The sequence below is a fragment of the Suricata suricatta genome, chromosome 8, assembly GCF_006229205.1.
Source record: "Suricata suricatta isolate VVHF042 chromosome 8, meerkat_22Aug2017_6uvM2_HiC, whole genome shotgun sequence".
Lineage (NCBI taxonomy): Eukaryota > Metazoa > Chordata > Mammalia > Carnivora > Herpestidae > Suricata > Suricata suricatta.
In genome coordinates, this window is record NC_043707.1 from 88,393,406 (window position 1) to 88,415,555 (window position 22,150).

A 22,150-nucleotide genomic window follows, 5' to 3' on the forward strand; every position below is an offset into this window, starting at 1 on the left:
TACCTAGCATATCCAATAGGACTTGGTTGAGATGATCTTCTGAATCTCCATTTGGGAAGAGAAACAAAGAGCCTGCTAGATGTCATTAAGACTTGACCAAATTGAGGAATCAGCAAGATGGGCATTTCCACAGAAACATGAGGCAAGGATATGGGAGGGATACTCACCCTTGGAAACAAACAGCTCACAAGGAAAAGGGTTACTTGTAGTGAAAATTGCTATGAGGACAACAGGATGGAAACCAATGAGGAACAGGGCATTTTTAAGTCACCATAGGTAAACTTCAGGCCACACGATTTGGTCAATATGTGAAGTGGCCAAATTTGGATATTTCAGAGAAAGATTCAGCCTCAAGAATAAGTGCAGTTGACAAAATGTAAAGAAAGGCTACTAAAGCATACCAACAAAACTGTATGACACAAAGTATGTGACACATAGTTGACTCTCAATTACTCAGAGCTGGGCCACTCATCTTTGTATGAGCAAAGTGATAATAACAAGTGCTTATTTTATTTTTAGACACAAAAAGACATTGGGTTCATATTTCGATAAATTGTAATATTTTGATCTCTTCTTTCGTTCTTCTGTGTCTTCCTCCCTCCTATCACCCTGACTTCCCACAAGTGTGGTATCCTGCAGGTGGTGCGGAGACTGCCAGGCTGGGGACAATGGCCAGGATGACATGTTACAGCAGTTATTGCAGTGTCAACTTAGGTGAGGTGAGTACAACTAACCACCAACCCCTTCTCGGCACTCATTAACATGCAAACAGCATTTCCCTATTTCCTAATCAGCCGTGTATCAACATCCTGGGAACATGTTCCCAATACGCCAGGCAACTGAGAAGAGAACATTGAATTTTTTTTTAAAGTAGATCTGTCTTATTGTTGTCCTAATATAAACAATGATGTAGGTACATCATGGCAATGTGTGCTACCACTAAAAATCACCCACTGATACTAAAAAGGACCGTGGAAGAGTTGCTTTGCACTTTACAAAGATCCTCTTTTTCTGTCTCTGACAACTCCAGGAGGGGACATTTTTCTGATTAAATGAAAAATTAAATAAAAAAACCAACTTCCCTCTTCTAGGCCAGCTTCAGAAGCCTTCATTCATGGATGCTATCATGCTGTGCATTAAACAAGAAATTAACTTAAAAGTGTTTGCCTAGCTTATGGTATGTATGTGGAGCTTGACTAATGCAGAAGCTGCAATAAATAACATTTAATACCTAAAATATTTGGTCACATGCCTGTTTTTGAGGCAGACATAAATCTTTACAAAATTACCCTGTGGCCCTTAATAACTGGCTTGTAAAATCACTTAGCAACCGACTTCCTTTTTTCTGCACGGGCATAATTAGGCCTTGTCCTGGTTCACAAAGGTTTGTTTTTAAAATTCAAAATCCTGTTTAGGTGTTAAACACAGTCAGTCATTGGTTATGCAGATGATGAAAGTGAACAGAGTAAATAACGTTTGGCCAAAATGTGGAAAGGACTTATTCCTTACCGGACTTTTCCTCTAAAAAGCGTAGCATGGGGAGGAAAAAGAAGAGAAAAATGAGAGAAGTGAAAAGCATTTTCAAGAAGCAGCAGCTCAAGCCTCAGAATAACCTCGCTGAAAGCAGCTCTCAAGGAATTGCTCTTTAATGGTTTCCTCTGCGTGTCTGACACAGTCATTCGTAAGCCATTGGCTCTGGCTTGAAGAACGGCAGGATGTAGCATCCCACAATGTGCTACTTTGGTACTGATCATTTTGAACTACAAGCATTTGAAAACAGTAAACGCAGGGAGACGCTTTCTCTGAACAACGCTCATTGTCTAAAGATGAATCCTCCAAAAGAATTGTCATCAATCCCCTTCCCAGGGGTGTTCTCAATCAGGAAGGACTGACTCATAGCATGGAGAGAAACCAGGAGTAGATCCAACGCCCTGACAAACTTTGTCACAAACCATCCTTCCTGTCTATTCTTCTAAGGGCTCTTTCACCTTTCATAAAGATCAGATTCTCTCCCTTCAGAGGCCGACGTCCCCTCCCCTAACTCAGAATTCCAAAGCCACCTCTTTCAGTTACTTGTTCTTCCTGGGTGTTTCCCATGTATACAGGAAGTGTACTTGTTAATATACTTCTGTTTGCTTTTCGTTTATAAACCTTCTTTTTGTTAGAGTCCCAGCTGAAAGCCTGTGTGGGCAGAGATAAAGTTTTGCCTCCCCTGTAAGTTCAGGCTGTAGAGGGCACTGGTGTGGCCTCCAGCTGAGCACATCATATCCTCTCTTTTGAATGCTTTTACCAAATAGATTTGTGCCTTGAAAATGGAAAATTATGTTTTGTGATTTGGAAGATGCCATTACTGCAATGCAGCTGAGCATGGTCTTAAAATGAAAACATGAGTTGATCCAGAAAGTTCAGTTTTGTCAGGGAATCTGGTACCCATCATCGTCTCTCAAGATACCCTGGCTAGAATCACCAATTCTTTCAAACCATATTTTATGTCTCCCCACTCCCCAGGGACATTAGCAAATTACTTCCTAGTGAGCTCCTCAGAATGCTCCTTTATTTCCTCGGTGACTGTCTTGCTGAGGGCTTCATCATATCTGGCTGATGGTAGAGTCCCACTGGCCTTGTATACGCACTTCCTGGCTAACGGTCCTATTTCCAGTTTCATCTCCTAAATTCATCATCTGCTCTACCTCCAGAGTTATTTTTCAAAATAGTTAAGTGAATATATTACTCTGTCCTTCAAAAACCTCCCAATCATACAGAAATTAGAACACATTTGCCATTCTGTGTCAGTTAGGCCTTCACCATGGGCTCCAATTTACCCTCACACCTTTACCTTCCACCACTGTCTGCAGAAGCCCATGCTTAACTGTGGAGGCTCCTGGCCGTCTGAATGTTCGCTCCACTCACACACTTCCCTGCCTTCTGCTCGGGCTGCCTCCGGAGCCTTCGACGCCTTCTCCTTCTCCCTCAATTACAATTGTACTTATTCTTTAAGGCCAAGACCTTGTCTTCCATGAGGCCTTCTCCAAGGTTCCCCATCAGAATCAGTTGTTCCCTTCTCTTGTTTGATCACAGCACATTCCTTTTGTTTAAAGGAACAAACTCATATTGAAGGTCTTTCTGTTTGCCTGGCATTTATTAGCTTCAGAAAAACATAGGTACACATTGCTAGCATATTTCTTACAGTTCTTATTTTGTCCTGTTTAATTTAGGTGTCTCCACTCGATTATTAACTCACAGTAATGGTCATGAATGAACTCTCTGCTATCCCAAACATAGTGCTAGGCACACAGGAGGCATTCACACATGTTTACAAATTCCCTTTCTGGGGGCCATTAAAGCACTATAAAATGTTTCAAGCATAATGTCTTTTAAAATACAGAAAGATGAACTGCTCTCTGAAATAAAGCTGAATTGTATATGCCTCAAGGGATGTGACCCCCCATTGTAATGGTTCCTTCACCAGTTCCTATAAATGTTTTACTTAGCCCCTACTTAACTGTTGGTCTCTCTGCTATTAGTGGCCCTAGGGTTGAATATATATTACAAAAGCTCCCACGAAATAGCACAGCTTTGTACAAACATTAGTATAGAGTTGTGTGATCAGATCTCGGGGAGTAGAATGTTCTCTCATAGCCAACAACTAATGTTGCAGAATAAATGTGGGTCAAGAGAGGCACTGACATTCTTGGTGTTTCCACCAAGAATGGTAAGTAGCACAGAGAAATGAAAGTTATTAAGGTCCATGTTCTCAACCTACAGACAAAAAGAAATTCTTGGGTTAAAATCAAATAGCTTCAAAGGTGTTGTCCTGGAAGGAGGAGCCGGAGCTTTTATATATTTCAATTAGCTTAACCCTTATTTTCTGGATGTCTTTGAGCAAGCTGTACTGTTCCTCAATTCCATAAGGCAGGGACATAGATTTGTTGCAGAATTGTAGGAATTTGTTGCGGAATTGTGGGAATGTTGAAAGGAATAAAAGATGTGGATGATACTGAGCTAATGTTTACTAAGAACTTAGTATTTCCTTTACCTTTACCTCAGTGTTCTTGTTATTTCTAATTTACCAGTGTGGAAAAGGAGGCTCAGATAAATTCCAAGGCTACACAGATACAAAGGAGCAGACCTGGGTCTGGTTCCCAGCTTACCTACCTCCCCAGATTGCGGTTGGGGTGGGCCTATGGCAGAGACCAAGTGCCCTAAACTGATTAACCACTCTCAGGGCATTATCAGCTAAAAGCTCACAGATCCAAGAGCCTGGAAAATAATCTTGGATCTTTCCAAAGAAAAGAGTTAAATATATCAGGCTTATCTATCAGAGCAGGTCTCAGAGAATGAGCTTTTCAGAATGTGAAGTTGTGTTTCTAGACCTTGGAATTGAACTCTGGTTATAAAGTAAATTTCTCAGCCTTTTCCTAGCATTAAATGTATTGTATTGAATTAAAATCAGAAGAATTAATACAAAGACACAAATGATAAGGACCCTTCCCCCTCCCCACACCTTCCCATCCCAGACTTTATGATGATTAAACCATTTTTATTCAATACATTGTTTTGCTTTAATTGTTAGCGGTTGCAAAATGTAGGCTATGACCTCTAGCTTTAGGATTTCTTCAGACTGTCACACAAATAGACAAAGAAAAAAAATACCCTATCAGATAATTCTCCTTTGGGGAAAACAAAGATATTTTTAAATTTAAAATGACCTCATAGCATCAGAGTTGATTTTTTTAATTGCAGAAAAGCTACTATGAGAACTGGGAAAGAGATGTATACCCCTGGGTGCACTTGTACAGAGAAACAGAATGAATGAATTTTCAGACTGGACAAAACATATACCTAAAATATAATCAGTGAATCATCTCTCGTGCAAGGATTTTCCTGTGCTATGGCTTGAGAAAGAATAATTCTCTAATTTGCAAGCCTTGTTGAAAGGCAGCTCATCCTTCCCCCAAGCCACTTTTTAGTGAAAGGAGTCATTCAAGTTAGGTCTTGTTGAAGCCTATATTTTTGCTCCAGGAGCTCAAAAGCAGCAACATTTACAACTGAACTTAGTTGAAGACGCAGAGCCGAAGCTAACAGAGGTGAATGAGGAAGGTATACAGCCAAGTTTAGTGATTCTCACACAGAGGCTTAACGCTCTAAGTACATCCTTGCACTCTTAACAAGGAACCAGCTGCCATGGGAATTTTTGGCATCAAGTTTCATTAGAGTGGAACCAAGATGTAAAAAACCAAGTCTAACCTATAAGCTTCTTCAGAGTCTGCAGCTGTTTAACCTTAAAAATAAGATGGCTGTATTTTGGATCTTTATATTTAATGAATGAGATTCGATTATAAATATAACCACTTCTTATCAGTGATGTATGACAAAAGGAGCAAATGAATAACTTATTCAGATATTTATTGGTGCCTAATAAAGATTAGATATTAGGCATATTGGTGAATAAAACAATAGGAACAATAGACAAAAAGGCTCCAATAAAGTTATTCTGGGGACCAGGGGAAGGAGATAGATAATAAATAATAAACATAATAAATAAGCAAAGTATTTGGGACTTCAGGAGATGATAAATGCAATTTTTAAAAGTAGAGCAAATAAAGAGGTTTGGGAGTGCTAGGGTAGAGAGTTTTGTGATCTTTCAATAAAGTAGTTAGGGTAAACCATTGAGAACATGACTTGAACAAACTCCTGAGCTTGAGAGGGATGTCACACTGTGGCCATTTGAGGGAAGGAGGCTCGGCGAAGGAGCCAGGTTAGAGTGGGATGAAAAGGAAGAGTACCCTGCCGGGTGGGGGTGTCCCCACCATGAAGTTCTTGAAGGCCACTGCAGGGACTTTGGCTTTGCTCTGTTCCAATGCAGTGTATGGCTGTCACTTAGCAGGAATTCTCCGGTGTGAGGGTTTAGTAACTGTTGGTTGCCGAGAAGAGGCACAGGTGAAACAGATGAAGCAATCTCAGAAAATGCCTGGATGTGACATATGCTGTCATTTTTTGTTACTCTTTGGAAGCTGATTTTGATTCCTTAAGTATCAATTAAAAAAAATAAAACAGAGATCAGTTTCAAATAGTTTAGGAAGTGGAAAGGGAGTTTGTACTGGGCAAAAGAGAGTGAGGACAGTCCCTCTTGCCTTCCCTGTCTGTTAGCCATTTCAGGACAAGAGTTCGGACCGGCTCACTGGCCCTGTACCACTGCCGCACTGGGAGCCGACTTCAGTGATGGTTCCTACCATCCGTGGGCACTGAAGGGCTATGTGTCAGACAGAAAGAAATCTCACCTATATTCTGTTCATTCTGAAATTTCCCCCAGTCGCCACGGAAACATTTTCTGACATAATGAATTTGAGAGATTCACATTCTAAGAGGCGTTTTTTCCCCCCCCTAAAACAATTAAAAAGTATATCCATTGTGGATTATTTCGGGTAGTAAAAAAATTCTCCTTCAAGGGACTTTTTTCTTATACTTATTTTTATACTATTATTTGTACACTTATAGAAACTCCTAAAGGAGTACAAAAATAAATATAATAGTGTAAAAACGATAAGAGAATATGTACCACTAAGTGCCTGAAACCTGAGGCTTTCGATTGACGAACAGGGGTGCCTGGGCAGGTCAGCTGGTTTAGGGTCCAACTGGCTCAGGTCCTGACTTCACAGTCCATGAAGTCTAGAACCTGCTTCAGAATCTGTGTGTGTCTCTCTCTGCCCCTCCCCCACTCACATTCTGTCTCTCCCTCCAAAATAAACATAAAAAATAATACTGATAAACATTAAAAAAATAGGAGAACAGACATCTCACTGGATATGCAGGATCAGGGGAAGAGAATTATGACAAAATACTGGCACTTGGAAAAGAAGAACACGTTAAGATAAACTTAAAAAAAAAGAATTTGCAAACTAAGAGAAGAAAGAGAGTTATTGTTCATATTATTCATCCATCCAAGAATGCAGAAAAATGGGTGAATTGCAAGGGGGAAAGATCAAAGAAATGGAGAGCCATAAGTCTGTTCTCCTTATAAAATAATGAGAGGAATGTATGTTGCATTTCATCATAGCAAAATACCAAGTTTCCATTTTGTTTGCCACAGTGAAGAGCATCCATCCATCTAACCAAGTATTTTCTAAGTACCTGCTACACGTCACTCAATGTTGTAGGTCTTGAGGGGAGGCCCCATTCATGGGATAAGAACCTGCAGGTCTGGGTGCTGGGTGACTTGTCATAAACCCAATGCTTACTGAATCGATCATAAATTATACTGTTACAAACTTATTTTCCAAATCGATTGCTTCATTACAGAGACCAATCTACTCTGATTATGGCCATTAGCTAATAAAAGTAGTTTTAAATTCAAACTGTATACCAGTAGGATAACAGAACCAAGGTAGAAGAACATAATGATATAAAAATTCGCCTTTTTGATTATAATTAATGCTGTAATTAAAAGCATGTAATTCAAGAATATCCTGCCTCTGGTTGAGGACATACTAATATTTTTATGTGTCAATATTGTGGTTATGTAGTCTCAACTAGATTTTAAGCTGGTAACAGAAATTGAGGGTGTTAGGTCTCTAATCCTGGTGATCATGTTTCTGAAACTGTCCTCTCTAATCAGATTTAGTTGTCTGAGATAGAACAAGATGGAAGAATATGGAGTTATGCATGGAAATTCTAATTCTTACCCCTCACAAAGTGGAGCAAAAAACCATGTGCTCAGAGGGTGTGACCAAGATTAATTGGTGAAATTATGACAAAGGTAATCCAGATTGAATTCATATTCTGCCCACTTTAAAGAAACTCAAAACATCCAATACACAGATTTCTTCTTAACAGCACAAAATGGGCACAAAAAGAATGGAAAAAAGTGCTATTTTTGTTTTAAAGGTCAGAAACTGGAAGCCACAGAGAATTTCGTAAGAAAAAAAATAATTAGTAATGAAGAACAAATATGGCTCAGGTATGAAATAAATTCTTCTTCGGTCCATGGCTTATTAGAATATAGGAAAGAGAACAATATATTTTGAAAAAGGAAGGTCCTACCCATTTCTTCATCTATCCTTCTCTGTAAGGCTGGAAAAAAAGTGACATCCTTTGTGCCAACTGGATGATTTTGGTTAGGGTGCCTGCAGCTGTGTCTGGATTGGGCTTCTCAGAATACACCAGGCATATGGGATCTGGTCACAGTGTTTGTTCAGCATTTGGAATGGGGTGTGGCAGCTTGTATATCTGGTCTAGATCCAATCCTGATCGTGTTTGCTCTCTGAAGCTCTCCCTAAAGAGTAGAACTGAAGCTCACCCTCTTCCCTCCTACCAGCTGCACTTGAGGTCTACACTGAGCTGAGCACTTAGCATCTGAATGCACTCCTTAGCCTCCCCTTGCACCTTGCAGCAATCTTGAAGGAATGGCAGTGTGTAGGAGACTGGAGCTCTCCTCCCCCACTGATGACTCTTTGTTTTTACTGAACTCAATGGGGTGCTGAACCTTCTGCCAAAGTGAGGACAGGAAAGGGGGTGGTGTTACCAAGCAGCAGCAAATTCACGGATTTTACTAACTGGCAGGCTAATTTGGGGGTGGCAGTGTGGGTGGGCCACCTGGAATAAGCAAACAGCACCAGACTTTCTCCAGTTCAAAGCATATTCCCCTCTCCCCATATTTTTTGATTAAATAACTCTGTTATGGATTGCAAAGCACCAGGAATAAGCTTAATCTAATAACTCCTCAGAACGCCATGCCATATTCTTTAATTCCTTGCAGCAATGAATTTTATAGGGGAAGGGGAGAAAGCACCAGGGCGAGGTCAACCCCTGCTCCTACATCATTTCTATCAACTCTCTTCTTAACTTTGCTCAAGTCCTCTCTATTTTTATTTTCTTTCTCATGTTTACAAGTCTCTCAGCTCAAAGAACAGTGGAGATGAAAGGGAACTGAAACTTAAAGAGCCCCTCCTGGGAGACAGGCACTTAATTGGGCATTTTGCAACATAATCTCATGTTCTCTTCACATCAGTCCTGCAAGAGGATGGATATTCTTGTTCCCATCTTATAGACGTGGTATCTGAAGCTCCATGTTAAGGAACTTGCCCATGGACACAGATAAGAAGATATAGACTCAAAAGCCTGTGTTCTTCCTACTCAACCAATGTCCTTGAAGGAAATGTTCTCTTCCTTGGTCCCCTTGCTATACCCGCAATCTGCTTCTAAAACAGAGATCTCCCACAGAGGCTCTTGAGTTAGAACATGCAGCAGAGTATTCACACTCAGAGGGATTTAAAGATAACGGAATTACAGACCCTTACTATGTAGATGAAAAAAACCTACTGTGTTTTTAACTTGGCAGAAAGGAGGCACATGCTGAAGGTCAAGTCCTGGTCCTCAGACCTTCAGCAGCCTCTCAATCTTTCTGAGTTGATTTCTTCTCTATAATGGGGAGCTCACCACCTCTCTGCCTGCTTAGTAGTGTGGCTGCTCATTCCATCTTTCTGATTATGATGGCATATATAACCTGTAAACCATTATTATAATAAATCTTCAACGTAAAAAATACTTGCTGATTGATAAGGGGAACTGAAATACAGGAGTCATATGAAAATGAGTTATCATTCCTTAACATTTAAAACAAAGCTGCATGAAGTCTTCATATAAAATAAGAGACTTTTAATAAGCTAGAAATCACACATGACACAGCACCAATTAAAGTCACCTGAACTGTCAGCTCAGCCTTGCTCTCTTGTCACACAGAATGGCACAGGAAGTACCATAGAAGGCAGGTTGTGGATTGAGGGGCAAGAAAGCCTGGGAGGCAGGCTTCTGAGTGAGGATCAAGAGCCTTGTGGGGCCCATCAAAGCAACAGCCTTCAGAGTGATAGTTTGTTGTGTACTCAGAAGTTGTGTGTGAAATGTTTTCGATGAGCTAATGAACTTTTTATTTTTCCCTTAGAAAGAGAGCCAATAGCTTTCACCAAAAGTAGTATAATGTAGTGGGTAAGAATTTTGAACTAGAAATCAGAACTTGGGTTTAAATCCCAGGGACTTTGCTTATTAGCTGTGACATCTTGGGTGAACTTAATACTTTCATGCCTCAATTTTCTCATCTGTAAAATGTGGGGAATAATAATACCAACCTCATAGAGTTGCTATGAGGATAAATGAATTAATACGTGTGAAGCATCTGACACATAGCACCCAAATTTTCGCAGCTGCCACTGCCACCACCATCACCATCATGAGTTTTCAAAGTGGTCTATGACCTTAACGATGTTGACAAGTATTCACAATGAATACTCTGTTGTTGTTCTGATTAATAATAGCTATCATTTACTAAGCATCTCCATTGGGCCTTATATACATAAATTTACTTACAAAGTTCTAAGTGCTTTACATGTATCACTTCCTTAATTCTTACATGGACCCTATGAGGTAAGCAGTAGTGTTAGCTTCATTTTATACTTGGTTAAGCCTTGACTGAGGCTTAAAGGTTTAAGCAACTTGCCCAGGGTCACATGAATAATAAGCACAGAGCCAGAACACAAATTTCGTTCGGACTTACTCTAGAGCAAAAGTTCTTAGTATAGAACTAAATACTTGTAGTTCAAGACAACTTCTTGAGGAAAGCCAGCAGAGATTCGTGGCTTACCAAAGCAACCAACATAAAGGCATCAAGGGTAGCACATGTGAAAAGGAAAAGATGTTACAATGGCAAGAATGAAACCATAGCATTTGTATTTTCACTTCCAGAAAAGCTGTGGGAGCCACAGGTTTCATAATAGCTAGTGAGCAAAACACATGGCTGACGATGGGTCAGAGATAGCGTTCCTTGAGGGATCTGGGAGCAATGGAGGTGTCCACATCTGAGACCTGGGGAGCAGTGAGGGAGCCAGGAGACTCCAGTGGAAGCCAGAGGGGAAACAGAAGGCTGTAACTCCAATCTGGAAACTGCAGTGAACACAGGCAGGGATTTGGACCATTAGAGGAAGTTAGAGTCTGCATGCATCTAGAGACATTGTTTTCTGATAAATCGTAGGCAGAGTGTTGGCAAGAAGGTTGGATAAAGTTTGCCTATTATTTGTGATATTAGCCCTCAGTGCCTGAAAACATGGTAAGTGCTTACCAAATATTTGGTGAATTGATTTGAAGTGGGAAACAATGTCAATTCCACACAAAATAATTTAATGGGGAATGCACAGTATAGGATCCCATCTTGAATATTAGCCCTCAACACACTCTTCTGAAGAAACACCATACTTGTTTAGGGGATTTTTATGTTACTCAAAACAACTGAGGAATGTTTCAGGAATTTCCTTCTAAACCAGTTCATAGGCACCACACAAAAAAATTACTTTATTAATTTGCCCAGTTTTATGCACAGGGTTATTACTGGTCTTGTCTCTAAATGGTTTTCTGGCTATTTGGGTTTCCCAATTTATCACTCTTAATGATATTCTTTAAATTGTGCCCTAGGCCTTGCAGGTCATCCTGACAACAAAGGACTAATCTCTAAATGTAGTATGCATAATGATACTTTATATGTATTAACTTATTCAACCTTCACAATAGCTCCATGAAGTACATACAGGAATTACCTTCATTTATAGATGAAGAAACCACAGCATAGGTTTTATAACTTGCCCAAGGCAACCCATTTAAGAGGTAGAGACCAGTTGTTTGAGTAATTATGACATTACTAGAGTAAGTGTCTATTTTCATCCCCCTCAAATGATCTAAAATGGAATTGTGGGGTATCTGAGTGGCTCAGTTGGTTAAGCATCTGACTTCGGCTCAGGTCATGATCTCATGGTTCATGAGTTTGAGCCCCACATCAGGCTGTTTGCTATCAGTGTGGGAGCCTGCTTTGGATCTTCTGTCTCCTTCACTCTCTGCACCACCTCTGCTCATGCTCTCAGTCTCTCTCAAAAATAAACACTTAAAAGGTAAAATAAAATAAAATAATATAAAACAAAACAAAATAAAATAAAATGGTATTGTATTCAACTGTATGTTGAATTCTCGTCTTTTTGCTTGTGTAAAGGCATATTTTGTTACAGTTTGATCTTGTACCCATTATTTTCTTTGGCCACTTTAAAAATATAATTTTACTTTGTAAGAACAATGCCATTTTTGAAAGATATAACGGAGTTGTGCTCCTACCCTGAATGTAGGGAGTGTGGTATAAAAGCACACATACGGAAGAACCACTCATGTCATGTCCTGGTTTCCATCTCCTCCTTTAGAAGGAATGATCTTATGTTGTACTCACAGAAAGGGATGGACATCCACAAAACCACCTTGTAAGGTAGGTAGGAGTATGTTATTCCTATTTTATTTACTTATTTAAAACTATATATTTATTTTAAGAGCGAGAGCAGGGAAGGGGCAGAGAGAGAGGGAGAGAGAATTCCAACCAGGCTCTAGGCTCTGAGCTCTCAACACAAAGCCTGAGGTGGGGCTTGAACTTATGAACACAGAGTCCAATACCGGCTCAAACCCACAAACTGTGAGATCATGACCTGAACCAAAATCATGAGTCAGATGCTTAACCAATTGAGCCACCCAAGTACCCCTGTTACTTCCTTTTTAGATATGAAGAAATGGAGACTCGAATAGGCTTAAGAAATTTGCCTAAGCAATACTGTTAGCAAGGGGTTCAGTTCAGGTCTTTCAGATTTCAATGTCTTTCCCACATACACCAGTTCCTTCAGGGCTTAAGTACAAAGTTTCTATTTGTGTTTAATGAAATATCAATCACATATGTCCAGTATGGAAAAAAAAATGGTCTTAAAAGCAGTTCCTTTAAAAGGTAGATCCAGTTTAGTTCAGAATTAAACTCTAAGGTATGCAACAGATCCCAAACCCCTTTAACTGAATTCAAGTCTCAAGAACCGAAATATGAAAACATAGAATGTTTTTAGAGCGGGAGACTGGAAATGGGAAGGCAAAGTCATGACTCTCAATTAAGGAAGAAAAAGATTTAAAAAAACATATATGTATATATAGACTAGTGTGGTGGTTAATTTTATATGTAAACTTGCCTGGCCATGGAGAACTCAGAATAAATATTATATTTCTGGGTATGTCTGTAAGGTTGTTTCTGGATGAGATCAGCATTTGAATTTGTGGGTGCAGTAAAGTAACCCCCCTCCTCTATGTGGGTGGGCATTATGCAATCTATGAGGGCCTAAATAGATTGAAGGCAGAGTAAGGAAGAATTCACTCCCTTTTCTGCCTCACTGTTTGAGCTGGAACATCTCATCTCATCTTCTCTTGCCCTGGGATTGGATTTACGCTACCCATTCCCCTGTTCTAAAGCCTTTGGAGTGGAGTGAATCACACCATTAGCCTTCTTTGGTCACCACTTGTCAGATGACATAACATCTTAGCATCCATAATCATGTGAACTAGTAATGAGGAAGCAACAATTGCAAAGTACTAATTGTGCATCAGATACTGTGACTAGGATCTTCTGCATGCTTTGTTCATGTAGTCATTTATTAAATAACGATCTGAGTGCCTAATGTACGCCATGCACTGTGCTAAGCACAGGGTACAAAAAGTCAAGGAAGATTTGGCCTGCTGGACATCAACAATAATCTGCACAAAAAGTCTATAAAGACTATCATTAACCTCACTTTACAGAAGAGGAAACAGATGCTCCAAACAATGATGGGGCTTTTCTAAAGTTACACAGGTAGAACTCAGCCGACCAAAAAACTGCCTACTATTAATCCACAATTCTAGAGAAAATGATGTAAACAGAGAAAGCACTTGGAAAAGGTGATAATCCTAGGCACCAGCATAAAGAAATAGTTATGGCATATTAAACCCATCATTATCTCTGGATAGGCTTTCTGGTCTGGCAGATTTAGGCAAAGCAGGGATCTCATGTCTCTCAAATTCAGTGGTTGTGCTTAGTGACATCTCCATGATTGGTGTGACCAACGTGGGAATATGTGACCAGGATGAGAGCACAGTTAGGTAAATCATTGTAAGGCGAACAGGGAGGCTGAAGTGTGCTACCAATGGATGAAAAATCAGAGGGTGGTGACACGCCGCAGTGTTCTGTCTTTGGCCTGGTCCAGCTCACGTATTTGTTCACTCACTCATCTACTCACCCTCACAAGCACATATTGAATGGCAATGATTTACAAAAGGCCCTATCTCAGGTATAGAAAATTTCGTGTGGACACCAAAAAGTACCACACAAATTTCTCTTCCAAAGGACTTCTTGTAGCAGCTGCCAGGGATGTGCTATAGGTACATCACTTCAAGATCTGCTTCAGCTCCAAAGAACCACTTCACCCAAGGTCATTCCCCTTCTTAGCTTGCCCATATCAGAGAACTGACTAATGTAGCAGCATAAAGATTATTCATGTCAGTCAAACTCAGGACAACTCTGAAGGGACAGTCTAGTTCTAGAGCTCCCTGTGTGGTCAGCTCAGACTGTTGCTAGGCATGCAGCACAGCTTAACTTCCCCTTCTACCCACCTTACCACATGGGAGTTGAACCCAAGGTCACTCCTTAATAGATAAGTTGCATAGTCAATGTGGAGTTGGAAAAGGAGGTGTTTTGTCCTTTGTTAGTCTTCTAAACAGCACAGCTACAATCAGGGACAAAAGTTACACAGAGATAGCATTTGGGCTTACTAACTTCTTTCAATAATGAAACAGCCTGCCTCAAAAAAGCAGTGTACTTTGCCAGACAGAGGAAGCACTATTACTACTGAAAGGGTCAGTATCAACCAAACAAGCTGTTATTTTAATGAAATTTGTTTCTGTTTATCTGCTCCTGGCCAGCATGTAGCATAGCATCACTCATATTTAGAATTTAGTGATGAGAAATTTTTAAAAGGAAACTTCCGGGATTCATTAGATTCTGGGAATACTATGAAGGTGAATGGGGAAAAAATCCATTTCCTGTTGAACTCCCAGAAGTAATCTGAGATTATTTAAGATACAGTGGCAGAAATTGTCAATACTCACCACTGTTCATTTACTACTTTGTAGTCTTTGGCAGAACTCTGCCAAAAACTACATTTCCCAGACTCCTTTTTAGCTAATGTGGCTATGTGACTAAAATATGGCTGGTGGTAGTGATGTTTGCAAGACTCTGAGTGAAACCCTTAAAGGAAACCACTTGCCTTCTATTTTCTCTTTCCTTTATCCCACGGTTGAAACATGGAGGCATTGATGCTGGGTAGTAAGGCAGCAATAGCCTCAGAAAGATGAACAATAGTTTCTGGGATCTTGAATAACCCCTGGACTAGGACTCAGTTACCTATCTGAGGCGCCTACCAGTTTTGACTTTTACATGGGAGAAAAGTAAAGCACTTATTTTGTTTAGGCTATTAGTATTTTCATCTGTATTAAAACAACTATACCAATATTCTAACCTGTACAGATACCAAATCAACAACTAAAATCTGAGTGCTGCTCATTCTTTGCCCAATCAGCATAGTATCAGGAGACTACAACACGAAAAGAATAGAAATTAACATACTTTGAGTTAACTCTTATATCATCCCTTAACCTTTTTGGTGCTCTGCCTTATCCTGGCCCACTTTTTATTTTACTTATGTATACAATTCAAGGGCTAAGGCAAGATCTGGACTGAAATTATGTTTATTTGTATATATAGTAGGCTTTTTGCCTGCAGTTAATACCTCGATTTTCTATGCTGCTGATGCTTTGTTTTGGGGACAAGTAATTTTCAGATAGGTTTATATTATATATACACATAGATATATATTATGCATTCATTCACTCAACCATCCATCCATTCATTCATTCATTCATTTATTGAGTAATTTGCCCTTATAGTGTATACAGGGAGCTATTCAAATAAAATAAGAGGAAATTCATGATAAGAGCTATCAACCTATCAAATGGGTTAAAATTCATTGATACATATTCACAGATGGATGAGCAGAACAAGTGAAATACAACTTAATCTTAATATTCTTTAAGAGAAATAGAAGTGAGAATTCCAACATAAGCCATTGTTAGGAATAGTTTACTGTTTGGAATTTCCTCTATTTCTATTAGTGTAATGAAGCTTTTGTAGCATAAGAACAATAACCAATGTGAAATATACTATATTATTATATTATAATAATATATTATATTATTAACTACTGTAGACTCTATTTCTCTTTTGGTACCTGAATTAAGTGTACATATACAAATGTCATATTATTTGGTTGGAAACATCTAAAGTTGCACAGAGGGTCTGCCATTTTTGTCATGGCACTAACTGGATTTCAGAAGTTTTTTTCTGTTTATCTGGTTCCGGAGATAACACACTGCATATGTCATTTCTCAAATATAGGTACGTGTGGGTTATCTAGAAGACATTAAGGATTCTAAAACCAAGAATATGTTCCCAGTTACAATCTCTTTTTGTACTTATGTATATACAGAAACACACTTACCTTTCCCTAAAGTAGCAATAACAGCTCATTCCCCTATACTAAATATCAAAAATCACAAATATTGGGAATCATAGTAATGGGCAGAGCTAGGTTCCCACATTAGAAGGATCAAGCCGAGGGTACAAGGGATGGTAGTGGTAGGGGATCTGAGAGTCCCTTAATTTGTGGTGTTGCTGGTATGCAGAAACAGCCTAAACTCGTAATTACTTTCTCTGGGTGTCCCCATCTACTTTTCCACTGCTTTCCCTAACTAGCGTCTTAAGCACATTATGTCAAGACGTTACCTTGAACATAGGTGTTGAGCTCAGGGGAAACAACCACTCTTCTTGCTGCACCATCAGCAACAAAGCTGGCGGGAGGGACATCTGCTAGAACCTGGGCAAACATATTCTTTCCGATAGAAGGGATTTCGTCTTTCCTAGATGCAACTAGCTTTTGGCAAATACATACTGTATGGCTGCTACTGTTTTAGGAATTTCTCTTTTCTTTGTTTTTCCTTTTTTTTTGGTAAGTTTTCTTTCACATAAACCTGTTCATTTAATCCCATGATCTTCTAACACTTACCCTTAGGTAGCTTCCAAATGCCCACTATGTGTATTAGATCCTACAGAAAAGTGGATATAAACTCGTTTCAGGAGCTTAGATGCATTTTTACAATTAATTTTAAAAAACAGTTCAGTAAGTGAAAAATGATTTGGAAGATATCAACTGGAAAGTCCAAATGTATGCACTTAAAATGCCCCTCTTACTAGAAATCAGTGGTGCTTTCTTCGCAAATAACTGCCTAAGTTAGGTTTCATTATCATCATCTCCAGGGAGGAAACTGGAGGCTCCCCTAACTTCTCTTGCTCCTCAAATGTTGAAGTTCTTCAGGACTTTGTCCTACGTTCCTCTACACCCCCTTCCTGGGGCAAACCCACATGGTTTCACTGTGGGTTTTAAATCTGTACTTTCCATTGCTGAAGGGAAAGAAAACTCATATTTCATGGCTCCTTCCTTCAGGGAGACATCTTAAAATAGCAGGTGGTATATAATTAAAAATCACCTGAAATATCATTTCCTGCAGTTGATTATTATTAACAATCATTTTATTCATCCCTAACAGTAGTGATCAAGACCATTATAAGCACTAAGCACTGCAGAAGTCATCATTATAGATTTTATTCATCCCAGGCAAGCAAATATTTATTCTCAAGGGATAGATGATTATAACTTCTTTAGAAAGTTTAGCTGAGTTTTTTTTTAAAGCAGTTCAAAAATGGTTCAGCATTTATTAACTACCTCTGTCGGCGGTGTGCTGTAGGAAGATGCCAAGAACATGTTAGCTGCTAGTTTGAGAACCTTCATCTGCTCGTTACAGCTATTTTTAGAAAACAGTTGTAGCATTTAGCAAACACCACTGAGAAAATACTGCACATGTTGGAACTCAGAATTCAGCAACTATAGAAATCTAGTAGATTGGAACTAGGGGAAAGAAGAACAGACTGCAGAAAGATAACAATTAGAATAATGTAAGTAAGGGCTGCCTATATTTTAGGTGCCTGAAAGATGAGAGTATTTAAAACCATTTGATAATAAAATATAATGAAGATTATGGATCTCAATATCTTTACATTATGATCTGTGATATTAGATTAATATTTTGGGGGGAGCAGAGCAATGAAAAGGTTGTTTTGTTTTGTTTTTTTAAGAAAAATAATTTCCTTAGTTTTCTTCCCATGAGTTTCTAAGTGTTATGTCATTAAAAAAAAAAGACACTATGATGTGTTTTTCAAAATCACTGTTAGTAGGGGGCCTGGGTGGCTCAGTCAGTTAAGCGTCTGACTCTAGATTTCTGTTCAGGTCATGATCTCACGGTTTGTGAGTTTGAGCCCTGCATCTGGCTCCACATTCGCAGAACTTTTTAAAGGGTTCTCTTTCTTTCTCTCTGCCCGTCCCCAGCTCTCTCTCTCTCTCAAATTAAGGAACTTAAAAAAAAATCACTGTTACTAAATATGTAAACTTCATATTATTTTTAAGTGCTTCAGAAGTAACTCTGGGTACTCTTTTCGTTATTTTTCCTTCCTTTTCAAATGCTTGCAGGAAAGTAAACCAAAAAGAAACGTGGTCCCATGCATTTTTGCCATTTTGAAAGGCACAAAAACTAAAATGTAAAATGAGCATAACTTTTTAAAACAGAATGAGCTGTTTAAAGTTTACATAAATTCATAAAAGGGTGACTACATGCCAGCCACCAGTTTAAGGAATTTCTGATCTATTTATCAGAACATAGCTCTCTGTCCAACCTCGTCAAAACTTGGCATAAACACCACTCACCACTGGTGACGGGGAAAGTGCAATGTTGCCTATCGATGCCTTCAGCTCATCCACGGTCACAGCACTCTTAACAATGTCTTTAGATTGCAAAGGCTTAATCTTGATATTGAATTTCTTGTGTGATTCTTCTTCCTCTTCCGATTCACTCGAAGAATAAAAATGCTTTCCTTTGGTAGGTAGAACACAGTTAAGGATACAGAACTCTTTTTTCTATTAGGAAGCAATGATGAGTATAAGACAAGAGTAACTGCATTTAGAGGCAGCAAACGTATCCTTAAATGGCAGGAAATCAAAGCAAAATACACAGACAAATGAAAGAGCAGATCAGGAAAGGGTTCAAATTTATTCACTTTTCCTTGGAACAAGCAAGCTGCAGGTGGCCATTTGTTACGTCCCACTCAGCACAAATACAGACAGGCTCACGGGAGCTACCCTGTCTGTGGAGAGAGGAAGGTCACTCTCGGGGTGATTTGTGATGAGTTCCAGTACGTCAGGGATGCTCTGCCCAGAGATGGTTTGTGGGGAGAGCACAGGTAAGAGCTATTTTCTAATCACGATAAATGACATGGTCATGTCAGTTTTAACAGACAACCTGGTACCCAGAATGTACACGGTCATTTCTCAGCACATTTTTCTCTTTCTCCTCTCTCTCTTTTCTATGAATAGATCAAGGCAAAATGCCTGCTTGTTAGTGATCAGGCTGTTCTCCGCTGTTTATTCATTTCTAATATTAGGGACAACAGGACTCGGGAAGCTTGGGCTATTTCAGCACCTTTTCAAATATCAGACTTTATCATACAGTTTTCTTGCAGAAAATAAAGATTAAAATAAAAATAAAATAAAGAAAGGATATAGCCGGGTTCCTCGGGTCTGATGCTGTAGCCTTCTTCATCCAGCTCAGGGGAGTTCTATAAAATATAAGTGCATACTCAGCATTTATTATCTTGACAATAATCAAGGAATTATTAATTTTCCTTCTAGAGCTTTCTATTTAAAGATATAGATGGGTTTCTTATTTTAACCTTTGGAAGTGAATGCTGAACAGTATATGCTTAGATATTTATTCAAAGATACCTGGAGAGCCTTCCTATCAGAAAAATAAACTAGGAATCAACTGTCAATGAAGGGAAACATTCAAAGAGAATTTATCATGCATTTCTTGTAAGCAAAGGACTGTGCTAAGCAATATAGGGGAATATAAGATGCAAATTATTTTTCTTCTGGTAAATTGAAAAGCATTTTGGTAGGCAAAACATTTTTAAAAAGTAAAATATAAAATACAGAACATGAAGGAGCCTGTGTAGCTCAGTCAGTTGAGCATCTGACTTCAGCTCAGGTCATGATCTCACAGTTCATGGGTTCGAGCCCCATGTTGGGCTCTGTGCTGACAGCTAGAAGCCTGGAGCCTGCTTCAGATTCTGTGTCTCCCTCTCTTTCTGCCCATCCCTCATTCACGCTCTGTCTCTCTCTCTCTCAAAAATTTTTTTAAATTAAAAAAAACCACAAAACAGAGGCGCTTGGGTGGCTCAGTCAGTTAAGTGTCCGGCTTCGGCTCAGGTCATGATCTCGCAGTTTGTGGGTTTGAGACCTGCATCAGGCTCTATGCTGACAGCTCGGAGCCTGGAGCCTGCTTCAGATTCTGTGTCTCCCTCTCTCTCTGACCCTCCCCTGCTCACGTTCTCTCTCTCTCTCTCTCTCTCTCTCTCTCTGTCTCTTAAAAATAAATAAAAACAAAACATAAAAAAAAATTTTAAAAAACCAGAAAACATCAGTGATAGGAGTTTGAAGGAAGAGGAAATTAGGGAAGCTTGAAAGAATTCAAGGGGTCTGCATGTGTCTTTCAGAACAGATGGAGAAAGTGGAAGGGAGTTGGTGATAAAAAAGAGGCTGTAAGGAAGAGACACCAAGACAAGAATGGACAGGATGGTTCAGATGGGGAAAGAGTGAGGCAACAGCCAAGATGACTGACTGCACAGGAAGCTGCACAGTGGGAGAACATAGGAAACAAGACCATGGCTGGCCAGCACACTGGAGGAAGAGGTAAAACTTAATGTAGCTGCTGCAGTTGTCAATTAAGGTACAAAGTAGCATCTTAAGGTGTTTTGGAAGCATGCTTTAGGAATAGACTACGGGCAGAAGAGACTGGAGAAAGGAAAGCTCATTCAAAAACTTCTATCAATTTCAGGGAAGATGTGCTAAGAATACAGACCAAGTTGTTGTTGGTGGTAAGTGATGAATCAAAGACTTTGGTAAGGATAAGTTTAGTTCTTTGTATCATCCATCATAGGATAAAAAGGAGAGGGAAGATTCAAGGAGACTCCAAGATTTCTACTGTTAAATCCTCGGAGACTGCTGGTATTCCTGACTGAACAATTAAAATAGCAGGCATTTTTAAAGAAAGGAAATATAAAACAGAATTTGCCTGATTGGGATTAGTATTACTATCTTTGGGTTCCTATTATATGGTAAGTATTGTGACCCCCACTTTATTTCATTGAATCTTCATAACAATCCTATGTGGAATTATCCCATTCACTGAGGAGGAAACTAAGAGAAATGAGATGCCATTTTGCAAGGAAACACACCCAGCCAATGGCAGACCTGTGCCTGGAGTCCAAGTATGTGAAACTATACCCTTATGCCCTAGAGAGGAGGGTGAAGCCATTCAAGGGTGGTTCTTTTAAAGTTGAGGTTAGAGGCTGAAAGAGAGAAAGGACAAGAAAGGACAGAGCTAGGGACAGATTGTGAAGGCACTGAAACGATGAAAGTGTCATGACCACAGAGAGAAAGAAGGCCTCAATGCTATGGAAAAAAGCCACCACTTATTAAGCGTTTATTGTTTCTCTCTTGCCCTTCTTCAGTATGTGAGGTTATCTTTTTAAAAATCCAAGTGTATTGAGGTCACTTCCCCACTAAAAAACTTGACCCTGGCTTCTCACTGCACTTGGAATGAAAGCCCAGGGCCACTGTGCAGCACACAGCCCTGTCTGACCTGACTCTAGGTCTGAGACTCCCTTCCCAGATCCTCCTCAGGGGCCAGGACTTCATTCCATTGTTCACTTATATGGCTTCAATGAGTAAGCTCTTTTCCATTTCAGGGTTCTCATAAATGCCATTCTCTCTGCTTGGAATCCTCTTCTCTCAAATATTCAGCCAGTTAACCCCTACTATACTTAAGGGCTTTGCTTAAAGGTCACATCCTCCCTGCCGCCTTCCCTACTCCTACCTCTCTCTGCCAAAAGCAAGATGACATAATCTTTTAAGAATAAAACCCTTCTTATTACTTAGAGAAAGTGATGTCTAATGCGTAATCACAACAATTCCTCTGTGACCTGATTAGTTTCCAGGACTAAACAAATTTGAGGGAAATTATGCTCCATTTAAGCATTCACATGTCAACTGGGGATAGTGCT

The 22,150-nt window shown here is 39.5% G+C and overlaps 1 protein-coding gene across 1 annotated transcript in view; it reads right to left on the reverse strand.

Moving 5' to 3' along the window:
* The window catches only part of SGIP1 (SH3 domain GRB2 like endophilin interacting protein 1), a 208,349-nt gene that overhangs the window by 81,101 nt on the left and 105,098 nt on the right, over positions 1 to 22,150 (reverse strand). Inside the window, exons 8-10 of the mRNA XM_029948816.1 lie at positions 19,591 to 19,645; positions 18,738 to 18,913; positions 1,510 to 1,521 (exon numbers count right to left, since the gene is read on the reverse strand). Of these exons, the coding sequence (XP_029804676.1) occupies positions 1,510 to 1,521; positions 18,738 to 18,913; positions 19,591 to 19,645 (243 nt within the window). The remainder of the gene's footprint in view (positions 1 to 1,509; positions 1,522 to 18,737; positions 18,914 to 19,590; positions 19,646 to 22,150) is intronic.